Raw genomic sequence first — 23,787 nt, forward strand, 5'->3', positions numbered from 1 at the left:
GTTAGCCGTATTTGTTATCTGGTTCTTACGTCTTGTATTGTGTGTACAGGAAATTTGTGGGGGTTTTTTGTGTATTGTCATTGTGGTTAGTGTGAAGTGTTATGTTTTTAGTTGCTCGATTGTATGTTTTGTGAATATGTCATTTGTAAGGTAATTGCTGTGATCTGTTTAGGGGGGTTTGTTTCACAAAATCTAATCTTCATCTACAAACATGTAGTAGTTCTTTGTTGCAATCATTGACGTGAAAAAGTGAATTGTTGATATACTAATTGATGTAAATAATTTTTGTTTCATTTTATTGATTTTCATTATACTTCATGCACACGAGGGCTTAGCATAGTGATAGGCATTGAAATTGTCACAATACGTCAATTTCCAAAGGTCTTCTTTATTTCAATTACACGGTGGAGATAACATAATTGTTTCTAAACCACTGGTATCAGCTAGCGCATTGGACTATGGGGTCTCACACAGCTAAAGAGTTTCATGAAATTATGAAAATATGGAAACAGAGTGACTGTTTCTCCGAGATAGACTGCACGAACTTTTACTCCTGCTAAGAAATTTTTTAGCAAAACATTCTTAGATAGTTAAATCGAGTTTAAGTAAACAACTGCAATATCAAGGGCGTAGGAAGATCGATAAAATTATCACGATATGCAGTGTCAAGTTCATTTGAAATCCGTTGTTTTCAAATGATTGTAACATGTTTCCATAATTTCGTAAAAGCACTATTGCCAATACACATTTAATATATACGACAACTTTTTGGAAAATAGACATGTTTCGACATCTCATGATGCCATCTTCAGTATGAGTTAAATAATAGGTGATACAGGGTTTATATAAAAGTAATATGATACATAAATTAAAACAATAAAAAGGAAATAAGATAAATCAATGAGGAGCGTCCGAGCGTATTATAAACTAAATATTGTATTGAATTTAAAAACTTGAACATTGAGGTCAGGGTTAGTTTTGTTAATGTGGAGTGCTTCTTTGATTTTAAGGGTGAATGAGGTGTCGGCAGTGTCGATGATTTTGAAACAAGAGGGTGAATAGTTGGTTTTGCATGAGTGAGATTTAAGAAGGTGTCGGTAGATATGAGAGTTTTTGTCTGTTGTGGTATGTTCCCTGATTCTGGTGGATAAATGGCGATGAATTCATATACCACCATAGATTTAATTGAATCAGGGATTGGGTCTTTAAATGAGAAAAGGTTTTTGATTTTGAATGATGTGAAAATTAGTCGAATGTCCATATCTGTACAGAAGCGTTTCATAATGTTTATAAGTTTGCGTTGTGTGTGTCGTGAGTAATGTCCGATGTATGGTAGTTTGAAGTATAGAGTTGTTATTTTGGAATTTTCATTTGTGTTGGTTGTGATCGTCGTGTCAGGAGTTTCGGTGTCTAGGTTGAGGTTGTTGCTATGTTTGTTGTCGAGATATCGTTTTACGGTTCTGATAATAAAGTGAAGTGGGAAAGAGTTTCGTAAAAGAGTGGATGTGATGTTTTTTACGTCTCGTTGAAAGCCATTCTTCGTATTGTTAAGTTTGTATGCTCTGTCGATTAGTGTGCGTATAAGTCCGGTTTTGTATGAAAGTGGTGTGAAACTAAAATAGTTCGTCAGAAGTCCTGTGTACGTTGGTTTGTGGTATGTAGATGTTGTACAGCTGTCGTGAGATTTTGTTAGTAAAATGTCAAGAAATGGCAGTTGATCTTGTTGTTCAGTTTCAAAAGAAAATCTAATGTTTGCGTGCTGTGTGTTAATGTAATTATAAAACTTCATGGCCTCAGTTTCGTTAGTAAAAACACAAAAAATATCGTCAACGTATCTGCGGTAAAATAGTGGTTTAGTGTCGTTGTAGTTGTTTAGCCAGTTTCGTTCATGTGAGCCCATGAAAATGTTAGCAAGTATGGGTGCTAAGGGAGAGCCCATCGCAACACCGTCCGTCTGGTCATAAAATTTTCCATTAAATAAAAAATGCGTCTGTGCTGTTGCTATTAAAAACAGTTGTGTGAGGTCTGTCCTGTTTATACTGAACCTGGGGTTGTGAGTGAATATTAAGTCGATTGCTAGGTTGATGGTTTCAGTAAGTGGTATGTTAGTAATGCCTGGTTTCCATATGATCGTTTCTGTCGCTAGAGTCGTTTCTGTCTGTTGAAAAAAGTCCCCTGCGGTGATCAAACGACAGAAGCGATTATTGCGATGAACTGGTTTCCATTAATCGTATGCATCGTATCTAATTTGAACTAGTCACCATACACTTACTGTATGATATATTCAAAATGGCGGCAGTCAATCGAAGAGGAAGACTTGTAGCGTGTTATTTTCTTTTGCGTGTGCTGAGAAGAAGGAGAGAGCGAAAGCAAAAAAGAAAACATCGTTTTTGGGTTTTAATATTTCGAAAATTTGTTATATAAACAATCATACTTCTGTACTTCTTCCATAAATGAAGACGTAGAATTAAAGTTGATAGCCGCCATCTTTAGAAACGACGATCATATGGAAACCTGGCTTAAATAGGCTTTCAACGTCGTAGGAGATGAAGAATTTGTGACAGGAAGTTGATAAGTTGAAAGATGAGAAGTCGTCGAGGAAAGTGAAAGAATCTTTAGTGGAGTGGTCATCTGGTATGAGTGGTGTTAGTAGAGAACTAAGATACTTAGCTAAATTATAATTGTATGCGTTGATTGATGAAACTATCGGTCGTAGTGGAGGCGATTGTTCTGGTTCTCGTTTCTTGTGAAGTTTCGGTAAGCCATTTTTTTTTATTTAATGGAAAATTTTATGACCAGACGGACGGTGTTGCGATGGGCTCTCCCTTAGCACCCATACTTGCTAACATTTTCATGGGCTCACATGAACGAAACTGGCTAAACAACTACAACGACACTAAACCACTATTTTACCGCAGATACGTTGACGATATTTTTTGTATTTTTACTAACGAAACTGAGGCCATGTATCACCTATTATTTAACTCATACTGAATATGGCATCATGAGATGTCGAAACATGTCTATTTTCAAAAAAGTTGTCGTATATATTAGATTGTAACATGCATATATGAATATTGCCCTCTCCAATTATGGATCTTCCTACTCGCTTGGTAGTATATTTGATAGGTCGAAAGTTCTAACATTTGTCCTAGAAGCTAGTGACTCCGCACTGGATTTGACGTAATTAGGAGAACGTATGCATTTAAGGTTTAGCTGCCATTATACTTTCTACGCCAAAAAGCCGATGACGATAAAATGTTCAACTTATCGTTTTCAAAATAAATTTCATTATCTAAAGAAGCCGTTTCCCATATCCTGATAAAGGCAAGTCATTGATTACGTCTTCACATTTAATCTAGAACGCTTAACATCCTCGAAATTTTGCTCCTGAGACGAGTGAATACCTCTTGCTTTCGCAGTATAATCACTATTAAAACATGTCTTCACAACAATGGTGGCTGCAATAACGATAATAAGAGATGTGTTGAACTCTAGTGGTGCTTGCGAAGGCAAAGAAAAACAGAAGTATTCTACTGCTGCACAGATTAAATAATGGTTGGCATGCCATTTTCATTTCGACCTCAAATAAAAAGGAAAATTCAAGTTGTTCTTCGTGCGTTGTACTTAAAAGAGAATCAGATTTGATGAGTAAAAAGCTGCTCTTCGCCGCCTCGATTGCTATCAGCCAACCAGAATGGGAAGTCTGTTTATTACAAAAATATTATTTCAAACGTCTATACCGACGTGACTGTTGTGACTGATGGATCAGTGTTTACATGGAATTCAGCTTCAAGCATTTTTATAATTCCGTGCAAGCGGAAAGAATAAGAAAAGCTTTTTTCTCAGTAATTAGCCAGACGAAAAACTTCTTAAACACACTTCTTTCAAACGAATGTCTTCAGACACTGGCAATCTAAAGTTCCATGGAGTTGATGAAGAATTTTTGACCGTACCTCCATCATGACTGGCAATGCGTTTAAAAACTACATGAAGCTTTTGCTTTGATATAAAGTAAAACATAATAAGATGTCCTTTTTGGATTATGTTTTATATCATATCTGATGGAATTGTCTTCTGGCCAAGGCTTGTGTTTTGACATGATGATTAAACGCGTGTTTCATTTCTTTGATATGCTTGTCCTGGCGTACGTATTTTACTTAACGATGAGTGTAAATGACTGGTGTAAATGTGTGTTCTTTTCGATGATGGAAGGCTAGATATTTAAAACTATCTCACTTGAAAAGAGGCGAAACAAGCTTTACAGACGGTACCATTTCATGAAAATCTTTGACCCATTATGAAAAAAAACACATGAACCTGGACTGAAAGAGAAGAAATTGGAAATAGTTGTATTTACAAATAGACAACTTAATTGATATTGCCTTCTCAGTTGAACATTTCCATTCATTTCCGGGAATTAACATAACAAAAGAGAAAGCGGCCATTGTGTTCCAATAAAAACAGCTCTTTAAAGTTCCATTTCACTTGTACATCGCCATGGCGACAACTTCGCCGAATGAAAACGCTCAATATCTTACGTAGACAAAAGTTAGTTGCTTCATCTCCTTAATTTGCTTCGGGCCAAAATGTTATTTTTCCATGCAGGTAAAACAACAAATTAGATTTACCTCGACGGATGTATTTATTCCCAGATCAATCAACAACATCAAGTCCCCCCCTGATGTTTTTTCGAATCAATTAACAAAGAAAGTTCGCCCGACCTTTTTAGCTAAACTTGCATTATCCTCTGCCGATGATGTGATAGAAACTCGATTTGTGTCTCCTTGCCAAACTTTTTCATTTCTCATTATAGCTATATTTCCAGATCAGCTGTGTCGCAGCATTAAGTTTTACGCTGTATCATACAAATCACGATTGAAAGACGCGGAGTGTACTGGATATTGCACCATTTTGCTCTTTTTAGCCTTATTCATTTTTGCGATCCTCAAGCGTCGATCAATTTAGAAATATTACGAATTCTCGTAGTCAAGCTGTTCCAGTCATTTTACAATCTAAAAAAATAATGCACATACGTCAAGAATTTCCACATTGGTCGACATCCCTACCCGCCTTGTTGCTAACTTTATGATGTTGAAATGGCTTATCACTTACACTGAATTGGTAATAGTGTAAATTACAATTATGAAGAAAATAATTATTATGACTATCTATACTTATTTATTACTTAAAATTCATTAGAAATACTATAAAAATACGTTTGTCATATAGAGTTAGAATTTATCCTACAATTTCAAACTATTTTACTATTTAAAAATTGTGGCCATTTAATAAAAGGTTGAGGCTTTCTACATTATCCAATACTATAATTTCATATTTGTTTTGACGATAAAAAGAGGACTATGTATGAACCGTTCATGAAAAATTGTAATATTTTCGCCATTTAACATGGTGATTTTGCTTTCGACCTGGAAAAATCATTTTGTTTTTATCCTTACTTTCTTACGTTGCTGATGAAAAGGGGGCTTGTCAAAGGATTGTGTGATGGGCCATTATTTTCGCGTATTTTTTGTTATTTTAGCTTTATGGGTCAACTCAATCAAGTTCGCCGTTTCTAACTTGGTGGTTTAACTGAGCACGAGATGTTTGATGATGTGTTCTCGTCAATCACGTGACGTGATCCAAAGACAGTTGAAGCTAGACATTGCAGCTACAGCGTCGGTATAATAACTGCTTGTAAAAAGTTTTCCTTCTCAGCACTAGTTTATGACTGGCAAGCAAAATAGTTCAGTCGTCATTTAAATACATATCCTCAGACTTTAACTCATAGTCTTTTAATATAATAATCGTCACGAGCAGACTAAGACAATGTTTAGTCTTGAAATGAATTTTCGAAAATCGAAAACACAATTAATCGACAATTTACTTGAAAGTAAAGCAGAAAATATACAAACGAACACTATATAAAGCAGCCACTGTTAATTCATTTTTACTGTTGAATTTGTAGAGCTTTAGCTAGAGAGAGGTAGCTGGAACATTTTCTCAATAATCATTTGTTGCGTTAATCATATATTTATGATCACATATAAATGTCCTACTTTAGGAGAATGATTTAACCAATCAGACTGTAGTGCTTTAGCCTTGTTTGCAACAAATAGCTATGTAGGTAAAAACGAAACGATTCGTTTTTCTCAAACTGCCTGTAATTAATGTTTCAGATCGACACATGGTATGTGTTTTGAATTAATTTGCAGTTTTTTCGGGGGATTTTTGACTTAAAAGAGAGCCGAAAAGGCAGCTATTTTCAGTTTAAAGTAGCTCCAACATTTGACCTTCGGAATTTTTGACTTGTTTTAAAGAAAAAAATGTCACGTGTCTTTAAAAAACGTCAAACGAGGCAATGTTCAAAGTAAAATCAAACTGTTTTCAGATGAAAAGTAGACAAAAACAAATCATTTCATGACAGTTCCTGAACTGAAAACGATTGAGGGGACTGTAAGTTGTGTCTTTATCATTTGAAAACATGACAAAGAGTTAACACGAGCTTTCAAACATGCGCACGCATACGTCATATCATTGTTTTATTATATTGTTCTAGATGAACCCAAAATCATTTTCACACATGTTCATGCAGCATGAGCTGACGAGAGCACCCATTATATATACCATGCAACAAAATGGCTTACACGTACGAGACATTTAATCGCAAATTCTACACAGGATGCGAAGCCTTCAGCCAAGGTTTGTGAAATTTGTACGATTTGCTAGTTCTTTGCGCATGCTCAGAGCTAAATGTGCAGTACTTACCCGTCAATCCTGTGTATTGTCGTTTATTCACGACCTCCAGAAAGATCAAAAATCTTAATTAATTTTGTGCTTTGCGACATCAACTGTAGCCCAATAAAGACCTAAAAAGTTTCTTTGACGAGCATATGCGTCAACTCTATCGAAGCATCTAAAATGTAGCAGCACAACTGGGGCTTCAAGAACGGGCGCAGTTTACATCTTTAGGTTGTTGTCTGGCAGTAATAAACCTATGAATGTAATTGTCTCCAGCCTTTCGGATTTCTTTTTACGAAAATGTTCATGAAGAATTCTTAGTCCCACGAAATCAAAAGAGCATGCAGACTATAAAGATATTGTGAACTTTCTATTGCCGAATACATGCTTTTTTTGTTTTAATGTATTTTATCAGACTTTTATTTATTATAAATACGATTGTAGCTCATCCAAAACGCTTTATTCAGGAGCAGACCTTCATGCACGGCTTTCCATGTGAATTTATTCCACTTCGGGTAAATTGATTTTTCATTAACTAAGCTGCAATTGAAAAATTGTACATGTAATAGCAAAAATTTATGGCAAAGTTTCCTTTAGAACAAAGTCGTTTCTAAACATTTTGCTATTTTAATTCAAATTAAAAATCTTAAAACTTTGCGCGCTGATGAGACACCCGTTTCACCAATTCTAAAACGCTTAAAGCGTTAGTTCTAATTTTTAGAAATGCGTTACGAAGCGTCAATAAAATGTATTCCGCGCATTCTGATGTATGGGATTCACGAATTTATGAAATACTTTATTTAGTCATCTTTATTTTCCTGTTCTGTGATCTGGCTATGGCGGAAAACGTTCGACGTTCAGCTTCTTATGATATTTTAAATGACGAACAAAAAAAGATCTTGAAGGATTATTATGATCGAGGAATGATTTCAACAGCAGCTAGTATGAGGGATGTCATCCAAGAAGCTGCGAACCAAGCTAATATCACGTTTGAAAGAGTCAAGGTAAACAGAATGCACGAGTTTATATTTTTTACCCGCGCTTTCTTTTTCATTAGCAACGAGTGATCTTCGCCAGTATTTTTTGATCTGATGGGTTTAGTTATTGTTTCTGTAACTGACATTAAATATAGCGTGCATTTTATATCTTCTAATTATACCCTTAACTTATATAATAGACAGTTTACAAGATGTCAGAGATATATAAACAGATATACTTAGGATTTTCCCTTTATTGGGGAGAGCATGGTTTATTTTTTGACTGTACCACAATACCAGTGTGTTTATATTTAGTATTGCTTGACAATTGAAAATTGCAACGTTTGCTGACGATGTTTATAAAATTTATTCTACTGTTAAAATTTTAACTTGGCCTATTAAGTGTATAATTATTATATTTTTATACTCACACTTGTTTTTACTATGTACTATAAAAAACAAGCTTGTTTTTATTTGTATTCAACCCTCTCGAGCTTTTTATCTTTCTCTGTTGTCAGATGTAATATGTATGTACCACTGGTTACTATATCTTTTTGCATTAAATCGAACTGTAGTTTTCTTCAATAATGCAATTTCTACTTTATAAAAGTAATAAGATTATAGTATTTACATACATATACTCATTTCATAATATTCATATCATAGTATAGAGGTGCCACAGGTAGTACATCTTAAAAAGGGGTGGGAAAACTTGGTAATTTTTCTATTTTTGAGTATGCCTTCAAGACTGTTGATCACAAATTTTTCGTAGTATTCTGAGTTTGTTGAAACTTAAGGGCAGGCATTCTGTAACATCACAAATCTTATAATCAGAAAACCTATGGTTTTCCCTCGATTTTCCCTCGACAATGGTTTTCCAAAAATTAAATTATTAAGTGCGCATTTTCTCTATAACACATTTTTAATGCCCACTGGTGTTTCCCTTTTCCATGAAAGACTTGCTTGGGATTCATGCTATAACAAACAGGGACCTTATCATTTTGCAAATAATAATCCTGAAATATAGGTAAATTTGAGAATATTACCATTAATTAATTGTTTTTTAGAAATCCATAGTTTTCACAGCAAGTGAAATTTTACATTGCATGAATAAATAACTGAGCAGACTATGCTGTATTCATTGCATGTTTTTGAAAGTTTGCAAATGACAGAATCGTTGCAGTTTATGGAGACTCAATAATGTTGAATCTACCTTAAATTGTAAATGCTAGAGATGTTTTTCTAATTTCTACTCTCTGCTAGTCACCCTATTATAATGTATATAATTGCTTTGAAGGTTTAATTGCATTGGGTGCATACCATTGAAGGTGATCAAGGCAAAACCGAAATTAATATACCTTAACAAATTTTTTATTAATTAGGTTAATAGTCCCTAAAAATTTTTATCTTGTTCAGGAATAAGTCACATTTTTTACTTTTTTGGCTCTCCTAATTTACGAATAATTTGAGAAAGAAGTTTCATATAGATGGTGGTTCGTAGTTACATACTTAATGAATTCTGTTACTGGTGAAATAAGCTCATGCTTATTGCAGAATTTTCTAATGAAATTGTTTGATTGTTTGGTTTGAAAAGAAGCATTTATATTTTTTAACATAATAATTTTTTGTTGTTTAGACTAAGTTAGCATATCCTATTCTTCAAATAATTTGAAGGCTTCATGTTAGTACTCTATTTGTTCATACACCATGTAGTAAATAACCTTGGTTAACCAGGTTAGCTACAAGAAAAAGAAAAAGTTTTTATTTTTATTTCTTCTAGAAATGGATTGGGAATGAAAAGCAGTCCAGAAAAAGAAAAGCCAGCTCTCATCAAGATGAGGAGTTAAGACTGTGCCCTTCAAAGCGTAGAACTACAGCATATAATCTTTTTTGCTCACATATGCTGAACTCAGGTTCTGATCTATAAACTGTATGTTTTTTATGGCCTGTACAATATGTATCATCTTTATTCCACCAAAAGTGCTAAGACAAAACCTGTGCAGTCGTCATTTAAACCCAAAAGAGTACTTTGTTTCTTTCTGTTGTTATATGCCTTTTGTAAATATGCATTTTGTAATTTTAGAGGAATGCAAGCAGCTGAGCTCTAATTCTGAGAGTTGAAGTTAGCTGTAGACCACTGGAACTTGTTAGGGCAGAGGAACGTGTGATTTGGGCAGAAAGAGCAAAGGCTGTTCAAAGCAATGACATTCATGACCTGACAGTTAAGCAGCACAAACCAAGTGAAAAAAGGGAAAAAGCAGCTTTTGTCACAGGTACAGCTGTTATTACCCACTGTACATATGTACAGTATTATGATATAAGAGAATGATTTTTACTTTGATTGTTTGTGCGTAGATTTAGTTGAGCATCTCTATAAACATAACGTGATGGTTTGTAAATTTCAATCCATTCTAAAGGAAAGACAATTTACCTAAAGAAAACTTCTACTACAAAAAAATTTGTAAAAGTTGTTATGAATTGTTAGAAGTAGCAAATAAATGCTGAAATTTAGCCAAGTCTACTTGGTTACAGATCCACAAAGTTAGCATTTTGTAACGTTTGCAATTTTACTGTGAAAAATATTAGCATTGATAGACCTGTGTCATGGATGTGAAGGGGGAGTGTTTTGTAAGAAATTTTTGCAATCCTCATAGCTTTAGATAGATTAGGGTGTGCGAGGGGCTCTAATTTCCCCACAAAATAATAGTATACGTATCATAAAATAAGCCCAAAGCAATTATGATAAGTGTTTAATCTAACACATTGTAGATGTGTTGATTTTTATACTTTTGTTTACTTAGAGAAAAATTTGCTGAAAACTTATGCTGTGTAAATTCAATTAAATTTCTCTTTGCTAGCTTACTTACTTAGAAAGTCTTGGTTGTGAAGCAGTTGTTTTATTCTTGGAGCCTGGTGATTCTTGTCTTCAACAGTTTGGAACAGAAAAAGGAATCAACTTTTGAATAAAAATGAAAAATTGGTGTCAATTTCGTTGAGTATTTGGGTAAGTGCTGTACCTACACAGTTATTTTCAGAAACTTGTGGGTCTTGGAATACCAGTGCATTATTTCTCAAGCATTAGTGCTGTTCCAGGAATGTTTATTCAGTTGTGCCCTTCGGATTTCTTTTGAAAGTAAATTGCTTTCAAAAGTAATCACTTGGGCTCAGCTGGATATATGAATAATCCTCTCCTCCCTTTCCATGCATTTTACACGGGCGTTATTTCTTTATCAATGTTTTCTTTATTAAATAGATTCTCCAGAACAGGTTGTCAGAAAGTACCGGGTGTGTGATGTGATAAAACTATTCAACCAGAAATACAGTAAGTGCAAATTGCATTTGAAATGATTTTCCATTTTCTGAGCTTGTGTCATGGTTGATATTTTTTAGTCCATTTTATACACAATTCCTTTTTTGACAATCAAGTTATTTTAAGTCAGCATGAATGTTTTGCACCATTGTGAAACATTTCCAAACTTATCAAATCAAATCATGGGAAAGAATGCTGTTTCGTAAAAAATGAACAATGTGCATTACAGTTTACATATTTAGGAAATATCATTTATTGTGTCTGTCCTCATAGTTTTGTACTAGTTAAAATCTCTCCCCCCATAAATATGGGTGGGACTTTTTGTTATTGTCATTGATTGTTGCAAGCTACATTTATGTATTACCCATCATTGTAATTTTCTTCGAAGGTGAAGCTTGTGGGAAAATGTGCCGAGTACCTTATTTAAAAGGAGGATTTACTGTTACTGGTTTGCCAGAAGGCATTACATTTAAAAAACCCAGTCAGTATGGTATTAAACAGATTTCCAACATTATGAAAAATGCGCAGAATATTCATTTCAAAATAATCGAATCACCGCAAGTAGAAAAAGTTTTGACAGAGAATCGTAAATATTCTGATCAAGAGAGAGAATATTACCGATCTGTGTTGAAGAAAGTTGTTTTTGAAGAAGCCAAAGTATCAATGTGCTTGATACGTAACAAGCAGATTGAAGAATGCGATTTGGTGGTAACTGATGTAGATTTGACAAAGTCAGAGCTCGATTTGTTGAATGGGAAACTTAAAAATTTTTTTAAACCTGATGCCTTTGCTACTCTTATTGCCAACTGTAAAAGCAGTCGAACACATGAAGGATACATTCTTCCGGTTTATACTGACTCTGATGAACCGTATTGGCTCTTCTATTATCCTGGTGCAGCTGAAGGCATTGAATCATTGTCTACTGAAGATAAGATTTGGGGATATTGGTTAGACAAGACGAGCTCAGAGCTAACTTATAAACTCATTAAAACCCAGAAAACAAACATTATTGGATTAAACCTAATCTGTTACCAGGACAAAGAATTAGGAACTTTAAGGTTAAAAACCAAAATTTTTACATCCCAAATAAGCATACCTTTCCGTTTTCACACGTCTGTTCTGGAATGCCTTGCTAAACAGGATTTCCTGTAGTGTGTTAAACTTTTTTTTGTATAGCATGTTCATGTTGTTACCAATAATTGTATGCACCTAAAGTATTCGTATTCTTATATTATGCACAAGTGTAGTTTTAATGTTAAGAAATAACTATCGGGGGAAACGAGTAAAAAAATTTCCAAATGTTCTTGTTTACGTTTTGTTGTTTTTCTCACGCTATTTCAACACCACGTCTATTGTCTCCACTATATATTGCCTTTGCTCATTGCATTTATGCCAACTTGTGATTTTGCATGACATTCAGATAACAGACCAAAATACTTAAGAAATTTCCTGGAATACTCAAAGTTTTGAGGCTCACAAAAGTCTCAAAATCTCTAATTTTGAATCAATGAATTAAGCCCATTTTCGTTCTTTGCCAATTTTATTTGTGGATTGTTTAATAAAGCTTCGTAGCTACCCCAATGATAAGTAAAGTCATGTGGCATTTGTCAGAAAATGGGTAAAGCACATTGCAGGTTAAAGGAATAACTAAAAAATATAGACATTGTCAATTGTTAACCCATTACCCTTATACTAGAGTATACCATTTAAAAAAGTTTTAGAGATTTGGTAACAGTTTTACAAAGTTATTCTAATGGAAAAGCAATCGTTTTAAATAAAATATGCAGTTTTAATCGCTTTAGTAATCTATGTTTTTTTTCAAAATCTGTTTACTCTCCATACAACGATGGAATGTGCTGTAATGATGAGTTGCAAATGAATTTGCAAACCTGTGAAAGATTGGTAAATGTGTTGAATAAGATTGCAAATAAAGATTAAAAGGAAATTTTATATGAAGTTTTGTTTTCATCTAATGAGAAACGTTATCTTTGAACGTGATTTAGATAATAAATTAAGTTTGAAAACACAAAAATCATACCATGTTGTGGATGAAAATGTAACTGTTTATGTTAATGATGATGATGATGAGATGATTGTTTCAAAGCCACTGATCCAAATGATATTGCAATGATTGATTGGACGGATGAATTTTACAAAATATATTTCAGAAAAGATGACGATTTAAAAACTATATCACAAAAATTTCGACAATTTGTTGGATTTTGTCGTGATTTATTAAAAAGTGAAGAAGAAAAGAAAAATCAAAGGAAAGGAAGCTAAAGAAGAAAAAGTAAAAAAGAAATGCCAAAAACTGTAACAAGTAAAAAAAGACAAAAAGATATTGAAAATAGTAATGACATTTAAGCTATTAATGTATTGAAAGAGTTTTCTAATAAATTGGATATTCCAATACATGATTGCATTGGTTATCATAGTGAATTTATGAATGAAATTTTAGTGGAAAAATTGGAAAGAAATATGATTTTGTAGAATTTTATAAAAAATATGGCAATGATAAAATTGAAAGGACATATAATGATATATTTTTTTCAAAGCTTGATTTTCATCATCCTCCAACGTTTCTGAATGATGGTGATGAAGAGAACGAAGAAGAAAACTAATAATTTAATTAACAATGACTTTATAAAAAGAGCTGCAAGATTATTAAAAGGTGAACATTTAAAAGATAATAAACAAAATATACATAATTTGTATCAAAAAAATATAAATTTTTAAATATAAATGTATGAACAAAATTTATTTATGATCTTACTTATTGATTTAGCTGAAATGAAAGATTTGGCAAGATATAATGATAATTTGTGTTATTTGTTATGTGTAGTTGATGTTTATTCAAGATATGGTTTTGTTCAGTTATTGCAAAATAAATCTAGTAAAAATGTTATGGAAAAATTTAAAGATATTGTATTGAAAGAAAATGAATTTCCTAAAGAAATAGTATCACACGAGGGAACTGAATTTCAAGGGTTTCGAAAAGTATTGTCAAAAAAATATAATTTTACAAATTATAATATTTATAATCGTGAAATTAAAGCTACTCATGCTGATAGATTTATACAAACAATAAAACAGACGACTGGAAAAACTATTGACTTGTTGCAAAGAAGAAAAGGAAAAAAAATTACTTATGAAAATATTTACATTTAATTGTGGAAAGATATAACGAAAATCCTTATCGTGGATTACTTTCTGACAATCTTTCACCATATGATGTTTATTTAGGCGGAAAAAAATTACATCAAAAGATTATCTAATATTATGAACAAAAAAAGAGATAAAAATTTAAGTATATTAAAGAAAAATGATAAAGTGCAAATTTCAAGAATTAAAAATAATATTTTTGAAAAGGAAAGTTTAAGACAGTGGGTTAATGAGACTTTTTATATAAATAAAGTTTTTTTGACGGATCTTGTTACTTATAAGCTTTGTGATATCAACGGTGAAGAAATTCAAGGGAAATTTATTGTGAAGAATTAAAAAAGGTTTCACAATGAAAAATATTACATTAATTTGAAAAGTTAATAGTAAAAATTGCTAAAAAATCTATATTAATCATTTTGCTACAACATTACCTGGTCAAATTGATGCATTAAATAATAAAAAATACATAACAGTGTTAAACGTTTTTTTATCCAAAAACAGCAAAAACATTAATGTAGATGAATTCTGGTGTGATTTAGAATTAAAATTTTCGAAATCTTTTATTCAAACGGATGTTACAACTAAAAATATTGATATAAGTTTATATCCAATTTTAAAGTTTAATTTACCAAGAATTAAAATACCATTGGGAATATATAACAATAAAATTATATCGCTTGTGAATGAATATTTAAATGATTATAATATTTTTTAAGAATAGAAATAGTAAAAAAAATATAATTTTGACAAATGGATATATTTGTTACTATGTCCAAGGGAAAGAATCTTATTCTAATCAGGGCAAAAATATGATTTTAAAAATTATATATGGATAAAACCTATAATAAGCAAAATAAAATATACTGATTATGCTTCAGGAAATGATACAATTGAATTTAAATTAAATTTTTCAAAAAAATTAAGTTTTATGTTGGGGTTAGACAAAGAAGTAATAAAATATACATTTGACTCTGGATTTGATTGTAAGAAACGTGAATTTGTGAAAAAAATAAAATTATTTCATTGTCCATATCTTCCTGATGAGACAGTTGGAATCAATAAAATGTTTATATATCGTGACAAAATTGATAGAGAAATTGTTGGTAATTCAAAAAGGGAATTGTTATGTATTGTTCCTTTACATTATGCAAATGAAAGTGGAGACAATTTATTTGTGTACAATCCTCCAATTATAAAAAAACAATTAATTTCTTCAATTATTAAAAATTTAACTATAAAAGTATTGCATCATCAAGGCAATTATACCATTTGATTCTATAAATATAACGTTGGAATGTCAAATTGATTTAAAAAATGGAAATTAAATTACGACCTATTAAATTACTGCAACATACTGATACTTTATCTCAAAATTTTTTATTCCTCAGATGGATATATTATATCCATTTAATTTAACAGGAATTAATAAAAATAATATTTTATATCGAATAAGGAGTTTAAAACAAAAAAACCTCAAAAAAGGAGCAGTATTAAATTAAATATTTTTTCTGCACTTCCATATAATTTACTCATTTTACAAGTGGAAATGTACAAAAATCCCAGAACTTGGTGAAGTAACTAATGTGCAAAATTGTTTACCAAACAGTATAAGAAATTCCGATAGCAAACCAAATAATATTTCATCTTTTTTATTATTACATAAAAAACTTTTTTTAATTTAAATGGTGGATTATCTAAACTAGATGCTAGTGCTAATTTTAATTTACAATCAATACATATAATGAAATATAAAAAAGGTCCTTTGATTCTATTTTCAAAATATATAATATTTGAATTGGAGTATGATGATTCAGATAATAACTAATTACTAACAAAAACTAGATATACTTCTGGACTTAAAATTTGAAGAAACTAATGAATTTCAATGAAAAAAATATATTATTTATAAAAATAATTTGTATAAATACTATGGAGATGTATTAGAGGGTAATAGAATGAAATATTGTAATCCATATTATAATTATATAAAATATAAATTTAATTCTATCACTGAAAAAAGGAATTTTTTTAGCTGATACTGCACTTAATTCTTTATTATAAAAACAATTATCAAAATATGTTGTAAAAGAGAAATATAAACTTCCTATATATATACATATACATAAAGTGTATAACAATGTGACCTACAGCTATCACCCTAGTAAAATGGTGAATGCTGCACTTGGGACACAGGATGTATGGTTACACATTGTATGGATTGTTTTGTAAAGTCCCCAGAGCGCTCAAACCTATAAAGTTGAGCTTTGCATATAGCGAAAGCGTTCACTATTAACTTATAATTATATATATATACACGTGTGTATATGGAATTATTCTAACTCGGTGTCTGATTCAAAATCTGAAAATTGAAGCAGTGATTCGCAGTCAGTCTCGTTATCAACTGAACTGGTTTCAATCTCTAATGTATCCTCAATTATGTTTGTTGGACGCAAAATAGATAATGCATGCTCTGCTTCTATCTTGAAGAATGGTAATTTACTCTTACTAGCTTCTGTTAAATAGTCATTTAACATATGTTTCAGTGAATACAGGGCATTATTTATGTTAATTAGATCTTTCTTAAAATTTGCTACAGTTCCTCTCAAGATTTTGCTCTGAACTTCCCCATTAACATTGATATAGGACTCCAGTTCTTGTTTCTTATCCAAGTAATATTGTACTAGTCTTTCTGTTTCCATTTCTAACATCTCTTGTTCCTCTTTGCATCTTTCAAGAAAGTTATGCAACTCAATAGCAGAACGTTTAGCAGTGAACGGTACTGTATCTTTATTTGTTTGAAAGTTAAAATCACAATAAAGTTGCGACCTTGGATCTTTTGCTTCGTCGAATTCAATTTTTCTAGGTAATCCTTCAATCCAATCTTCCAAAGACTTTAGTGATGCATTATACTTGGCTATTGTAGTTTTAATGGAATTTGTTCTCTGCGTTATTTGTTTGGAAAGTTTAACGGCTATCGCTTGGCCATCTGAAACGCAAGATAACGCTCGGTTCAATAAATACAAGTTAAAGTCATATAGCATTCATAATTTTACTAAAGCAGTATACCACCAATACAGTTTCTGTAAAAACTACTATTCAATGGGTTTTTTTCATAATTCCAATTCGAAGTATTAAAAGTATTAAATGACACTCACTTAAAAGGACTGGGCAAGTACGCACGCACTAAAGTGAAAGACGTTTGAAATGCTTAGCAGTATATTTAAATGTTACATTAGGAAGAATACCTGCATATTTATTCTTTAAGGATACAAGGAACATCCTTTCAATTGCTAAAGAAAATGCTGACTCAATAACAGACTCATTCCGTTTCAGCTCCAGCGACAAAGCTGCCGTATTAAATTCTCTCTCCCCAGGTTTCCACCTCTTCGCCACTTTCTTTCTCCTCTCAATGTTTTCAACCTGTTTCGTTACTCTAAAAAAATACATCAAAACAAATTTAAACGATAATATTACAACGAAACGACTATTGGTTTAAGGAGATTGAAATTCTTCTCAACACTTATTCATGAGGTTTTATCAGCGACAAAAAAAATGCACAATTCATATAGTCAAAAGGCTTGCCTAACTTCTTAGTCTTTTTTACAATATCCGCAAAGTGACCATGATCAACTTCCTGAATACAAGCAATCTGCATTCTATAACGAAAAAATGTCATCTGATAGTAATGATTAATTACTTCAGTATTACATACACAAAGCCATACACTACAAAATAAACAGTGACGACATCACGCATTTATCTCAGCAACCTATTGAGCAAAACTACAGAATCGCATTTGTAAAAATATTTATTCATGCACTTGATAAACTTTATATATCAAAATTGTATACCTACAGTACCTTAGCTGGTAAAGTTGCAATAAACTTTCCACATATTTTTGTTGCCATGTTAACGGAAGTGCCCGTTTTGCTACAAGAAATAATCCAGTCATCTAATAAAAATTATGAGCCAACAAGTTGATGGAAAGGCACATTACATACAATTCTTCTCATTAATTAGTTTTTCTTCTTCCTTCATCCATGTCTCTAATAAATCAGAGTCATACAGAACATCTAGCTTCGAAAATAACTCTTGTATTTGTGATTGCGTGTTAGTAATAAGTTCAGGACATCTTTTAAGTTTAGCAGCTAATGAAGATCCTAAAAAAAATCAACAACTTCCAGCACTAAATAAATAATATACAAAAAACAGAAGGGGGGGGGGAGGGGTTACTAGTTTACAAAACGTTGACTGATCAAACAGTTGTGTGTACATTACTAAAGTGATTATATCAGGGTCTTGGACAGGATTTCTTTAAATAGTTAAATCAATTTTAAGAGCCCTTGCAAAAGATGAAAACACACGTGCATTGAAGATATAGCATTTTCTATACCGGTTTCAAGTAAACAAAAAACGTTTACACAGTACAAGTTTTGGGACGCTATTTCCTTCTAAAAGTCTATAATATTGTATGGTGTTGACACTTTTTGAAGCGATCGTGTTGTCCTATATATGTCAATTCCAGCTTTCAATCACCTACTTGTTGGCCAAAAAACCCCATCAAGATAAAATTTTTGTCTATCAAATACACGTATTGCAAATGTTCTCAAAATCAACTTGACTATTAAAAGAAGTTATTTCCCTGAGCCTAACACGTGTACTTTCAGTAAACACACCAACCAAAGTGTTCAAGTCGACGAGAAGAATAGTGCAGTAAAGCATCTGTCAGAATATCAAGACGGCGACCAGAGCTCATCTCCTTGGTCATGCCGGAAAATCCCGAAGAAATGACCATAGTCTTTCCACTCCTTCCCCATCAGTTAATCCATATCCTTTTTTTCTTCTTGGGTTAAATTGTATCTACACGACAACAAATAATTTGCTATTAGCTGCTTATAACTATTTCTATTGAGACCGAACATTATTTTTCGTACCCAATAAATATTGTTCACGTGGATGCAATGATAGCAAAACATTTTGAGTACGTACAGAACAGTCTCTTTTAAATCTATCATAAGATGTATTGTTATCATCAGAGAAATAAAATTAATAAAATGTACAAACCTGACACGAGGACTTATGACCATAGCAGTGGAAGACAGGAATAGCATAATCGGCTCTCTTCACAAAATCATGCTTTCCATTTTTCTGGAAAAGAACAGAAGATGTCAATACAATTTTACTTGGTTTTATTACGGTTTAATGAACTCTACTGCACAAAGTCATTATAAGCAAACAAAATAAACTATTAATGCTTTAAAAAACCAACCATTAGGTGTGCCTTCAAAGTACATGCAATGTCATACATGATTTTTATTGTTGTGTTTTCGTTGGAGTTAGAGAGCTGGTGTTTGACACTAAAAACTGAATAACCAATCCTAAAAAAAGAAGCAAATACTGCAGCTAGGACATTACATGATTTTGGTAAAACCTCTTAATATTGCAGACACAGCAACATTCAACAGAAGTTTCACGAAGGTCATTAGCGTGTTCAATTGAAATTTGAAATATAGTTTCAAAAGGCGAAGTGCAATGGGCTAGTAGCCCAGGGCTAACTGCTACAATCGAATTAACATAACATGTTTGTATCATTTTGGGGAATGACTAAAGCTATACAACAGAAAGAGCCTGCCACTTGGAAAGATTTTAAATGGTACACAAAAGATCACTTCATTGCATGAAAGTATGTCATGACTGTTACCAGACTTTCTACTTTTTATTAACTCTAATGGGGTTAGACAATCTTGCCTGCTATAATCATTGCAATATTTGAAACAAAGATGGGGTGGGGAGGATGGGGTGGGGCTAGTATGTTCACATGAAAGCAGGTTTGTAGTAAATGATGCTTAGATAGCCTGACTATAAGCTGTAGGTCATTGTGGTATGGTCATAGTAAGTGGATAATGATTGCCTTAAACATTAAAGAAACTATGTTAATGACTTCAAAAAATACCTTTCTCCATGTTTTATATTCATAAATCCTTTAGGGTAATCATGCCGGCAGACACAACCAAAAACACCTTTCTCATCGAATAATTTGTTTCTACCTTTTGATCGAATCATGTCAGTTTCTTCACCTGCCTTAAACTCATGACAATCCTTAACAATAAAAGGCTTCGTAATATTCAAAAGTACATAAAATAGCAAACTTGAGGGAAGACAATTTCTGAAATTCAACCACATTTCCCAATACTTACAGTTTTAGCTTGTTCAGCACTTGAAGTGTAGTTATCAACAAATGAATCAACTTCTTCTTGATTGTGGAACAAAATGGAATTATGCCTTGACAAGAACTGAGCCTTCCCTGAAGTCTTTTTTCTCACAAGACCAAAACAAGCATCCATTGATTCAATCAGAGTACCAGCTTCATCAGGCTATCAATGGATGAAATGAATAACAATGATGCTTTTAGAATGAAGACATTAACAACTTCCCTACAACTGTTTTAAATATTGTGTTTAATGGCTAAATGTGTACAACTCCATAGAACAAATGTCTATTAAATTTTTAGAATAAGAAAGCTAGCTATGAACGAATTGCAAGAGATGCACAATTATAAATTTCGTACTTTGGGACAGAGAGGGCACAAATATCTCCCTGGGACATGTTGCTTTACAAGCGGGTAACCATTTCTCAACAAATGCCGATGATACCTGCAAAATAAAGAAACCACTAAAAATTCAATCATACACTATTACCAGAGCAATCATGAGACTTCAAGATCACATCCCTCAGTCTTTCTACAGTACTTTTTGCATCTAAGTTTACACAATAATTATAGTTTATGAAACTAATTTATATTACAAACCGAAACTCATCAAATGAGTTGCTGTTCAGTGTTGAATACATGTTCTTAATCTATAATGAAATAAAACAATTACAACAATATACACATGCACAACAAGAGCAGGAGCAGGGTGAAATATTTAATCTTTTGTAATGTGCCTTTCTATGAAAGATTAAGGTTACAGTTCAAGAAAACCAAGTTTTTCTATGTTTTAGGCAGGTAACTAGTAATTGTTACAAACTTTTAACAAGCTGTTGCACTGCTCTGGGGTATCTATATCATGGGCAGCTGTGCAAACAGGATTTTTTTTGGGGGGGGAGGGTGAAATGAATACTTACCCACAATGGTAAAGAGGAGCACTTTGTCCATATTTTTAGAGCATCGCAGAATTTTCGAAGTGAAACATGACATTCAAGAAGTAAGGTTTCAGCCAACTCCATCATCTTAAAATGAAAAGCTAAAGAGGGACGAGTAGCACTGCCAGGCCAAAGTTTCAATCTTATTAACGTTATTGAATCTTTTTCACACTCACAAAACAGAATTTGTTTCTGATGTTGCCGGCCTATTTGAAAAAATACACTGCAAGTTCTGGTTATCATCATTATCAGTATCATAATGAAACATACAAAGATCACAAAGAAAGAGGGTAGGTGGTAATTGAACATGAGCTTTGCAATAAAATTTAGAATTTACCATGAAGCTAGTATTTAAAGAAAAAATACTGATTTAAAAAAATGAGCATGCAAAGACCTTATGTATCAACAAAATGCTAACGTTGATAAATTATCAATCATTAAGTGACTATATCTAAGCTAGTAAACAAACCATATTGGTCAATGCAAATGACATTTCTTGCTTGAGCACTATGGCAAGATTTCTGATGCCTTGCTGCAAGAATACCATGATTGGGAAAGTAAGGTAATGTATACCCATCCTAAAAACATAATGCAAGCTATGTTTCAATAGCAGTTTATACAAATGTATGATACAATGACCATGAAGACATGAATTGAAATCAACATTTGATCACCAAACTTATACACCACAAAACGTCATCATAACTGAATTTATCTTTATTCTTTCCATCCATACCTTAAACCGTTCAAGCACATGGAAGTAGTTGCTTGTTTCGTGAGTGCTGTCAGCACAACCTTTGCAAAAATATTTTTCGTGTGCGCATTCGTTACAACGAAATTCTACCCCAATCACACCACATTCAGAGCATTTTTCTTCGTTAAGAAAAACTTCTTCTTCAATTCTTCCGTTTAACAAAGACTCTCGAATGGTTTGCCAGCCTTGAAATTCCTTTTCCCGTCTGTTCTGATAGTTTGTTGCATAAGCATGCTCTTCATCACAGTAACCTTCACCTTCATCAAACTCATACAAATTATGTCGTTCTATCGCACTAGAAGGGACATTTGTTGACTTTAATTCATTTGAAATACGATTTGAAGCTTTCAGAGCAATATTCTTCGTGATTTTTTTGCCACTCGTAGAGATAGATCGAACGCGAAGTTTGCAAGATTTGAATCGCTTTGAGGGGCGAGTAGCCATTTTGAACCAAATGTACGGAGCTGCACGGAGCTACACATTATCTAAAGAAACTGGAACCTAGTGTAACATATCTTGTAGAATGCGCGGAATACATTTTATTGACGCTTCGTAACGCATTTCTAAAAATTAGAACTAACGCTTTAAGCGTTTTAGAATTGGTGAAACGGGTGGATGAGAAAGATCCATGCATTGTAGCATAAAACACTCAGTAAGAAGCAAATTAAAAGCTTCAAATTTTCCTGATGTTACAGTTTATATGCTATGCTATAACATGGAACAGTCCATTTGTTTTAGAAATCTTTTTATCACTAAATTTGTCGCAATCTGGCACAGTGTTGAATATCGACTATAATCATAATATTTCCACTGAGCTATATTAGGTACACATCGAATGGTGCGCAGATAGTGTAATTCGAACGCAATCGAACAGAAACGAACAATGCATGGTGATATACAAAGATGTATCTTTAATATAACCACAAAGATCGTAGATAGGAATCGATATGATAAAACAAGTTGTTGATATTGTTGTTGCTGTTGTTGTTGTTGTTGTTGTTGTTGTTGCTATTGTTGTTGTTGTTGTTGTTGTTGTTGTTGTTGTTACTATTGTTGTTGTTGTTGTTGTTGTTGCTGTTGTTGTTGTTGTTGCTGTTGTTGTTGGTTTGAACTAAATAATATAATATACAAACATGCATGTGAATGTTGGCTCTCGTCTCGTAAATTGCAATTGCACAATATTAGACAAACGTAAGTCTTATACCTATTAGATACAAAAGAATTTTCACATAAACAAGCAATCGAACATTAAAGATAACAAATCTCATACATAAAAAAGATAAACTTAAAAAAACAAACCATGCTTTTTCTAGTAAGTAAAAAATGAATTAATTTATATAAGTTAAAAGTTAAAGCTGGATAGCGTGTTAGAACTGAATGTTTGCGAGACAATTTGATAGATATAAAAAAGAGGTTTTATCCGCACGCTATGCTGAAAGCTATACGTTACTAACAAAGGTTGTTTCAAAACCAACATGAACTACTTTTTGTGAATAAATCAATTATTCGTCTTATTCTTCATCCTAAGATACTTACTTATCAAAATATATTCAAATTTATTTGAGAACAAAAAACCGACGTAGCTAAAAATCCAAAACAAATTTAAATTATAGTGATTGCTAAATTCCCTCTTCAAAACAATTCTATATACCGGAATGTGAAAAATGAATGAAATTCGTGTTGCATATTTGAGGTTGAGA

General features: G+C 32.5%; 2 protein-coding genes and 1 long non-coding RNA gene across 4 annotated transcripts; 2 read left to right on the forward strand and 1 right to left on the reverse strand.

Annotated features, from left to right (window-relative positions):
- Nucleotides 1–7,426: 7,426 nt before the first annotated feature.
- LOC124435185 lies at nucleotides 7,427–9,839 on the forward strand. Its single transcript, XM_046985132.1, has 3 exons — nucleotides 7,427–7,745; nucleotides 9,499–9,631; nucleotides 9,802–9,839. Exons 1-3 carry the CDS (start codon nucleotides 7,488–7,490, stop codon nucleotides 9,837–9,839), a joined length of 429 nt encoding a protein of 142 aa, XP_046841088.1. The 5' UTR covers nucleotides 7,427–7,487.
- Nucleotides 9,840–9,947: 108 nt separating this feature from the next.
- On the forward strand, nucleotides 9,948–10,674 carry LOC124434797. Its single transcript, XR_006944890.1, has 2 exons — nucleotides 9,948–9,991; nucleotides 10,577–10,674. It is a non-coding gene; the product is annotated as an uncharacterized LOC124434797 (long non-coding RNA).
- A 5,149-nt stretch (nucleotides 10,675–15,823) lies between these two features.
- Nucleotides 15,824–22,581, reverse strand: LOC124434794. 2 transcript variants are annotated; one of them, XM_046984703.1, is made up of 13 exons: nucleotides 22,070–22,581; nucleotides 21,803–21,911; nucleotides 21,316–21,539; nucleotides 20,999–21,048; nucleotides 20,759–20,843; nucleotides 20,388–20,564; nucleotides 20,144–20,289; nucleotides 19,460–19,568; nucleotides 19,255–19,338; nucleotides 18,983–19,050; nucleotides 18,192–18,350; nucleotides 18,051–18,120; nucleotides 17,778–17,846 (listed from the first exon to the last, which is right to left on the reverse strand). In XM_046984703.1, exons 1-11 carry the CDS (start codon nucleotides 22,529–22,531, stop codon nucleotides 18,332–18,334), a joined length of 1,533 nt encoding a protein of 510 aa, XP_046840659.1. In that variant the 5' UTR covers nucleotides 22,532–22,581; the 3' UTR covers nucleotides 17,778–17,846; nucleotides 18,051–18,120; nucleotides 18,192–18,331. The 2 variants fall into 2 exon arrangements, with proteins under 2 accessions (XP_046840660.1, XP_046840659.1); XM_046984704.1 differs by lacking the exons at nucleotides 18,983–19,050; nucleotides 19,255–19,338; nucleotides 19,460–19,568; ... (5 more) ...; nucleotides 21,803–21,911; nucleotides 22,070–22,581 and adding exons at nucleotides 15,824–17,176; nucleotides 17,436–17,623; nucleotides 18,871–18,975.
- Between the last annotated feature and the right edge of the window lie 1,206 nt (nucleotides 22,582–23,787).

The sequence above is a fragment of the Xenia sp. Carnegie-2017 genome, unplaced genomic scaffold (assembly GCF_021976095.1).
Source record: "Xenia sp. Carnegie-2017 unplaced genomic scaffold, XeniaSp_v1 HiC_scaffold_14, whole genome shotgun sequence".
Taxonomy (NCBI): Eukaryota; Metazoa; Cnidaria; class Anthozoa; order Malacalcyonacea; family Xeniidae; genus Xenia; species Xenia sp. Carnegie-2017.

Coding starts and splice junctions, on each gene's coding strand:
- LOC124435185 (XM_046985132.1), top strand. CDS start 7,488: ATGTATTCCGCGCATTCTGATGTATGGGATTCACGAATTTATGAAATA. Junction 7,746..9,498: donor TCACGTTTGAAAGAGTCAAG/GTAAACAGAATG, acceptor TATTTCTTCTAG/AAATGGATTGGGAATGAAAA. Junction 9,632..9,801: donor CTCACATATGCTGAACTCAG/GTTCTGATCTAT, acceptor TTGTAATTTTAG/AGGAATGCAAGCAGCTGAGC.
- LOC124434794 (XM_046984703.1), bottom strand. CDS start 22,531: ATGGCTACTCGCCCCTCAAAGCGATTCAAATCTTGCAAACTTCGCGTT. Junction 20,290..20,387: donor GTGCTGAACAAGCTAAAACT/GTAAGTATTGGG, acceptor TTTATTGTTAAG/GATTGTCATGAGTTTAAGGC. Junction 19,051..19,254: donor GTCATAAGTCCTCGTGTCAG/GTTTGTACATTT, acceptor GTTGTCGTGTAG/ATACAATTTAACCCAAGAAG.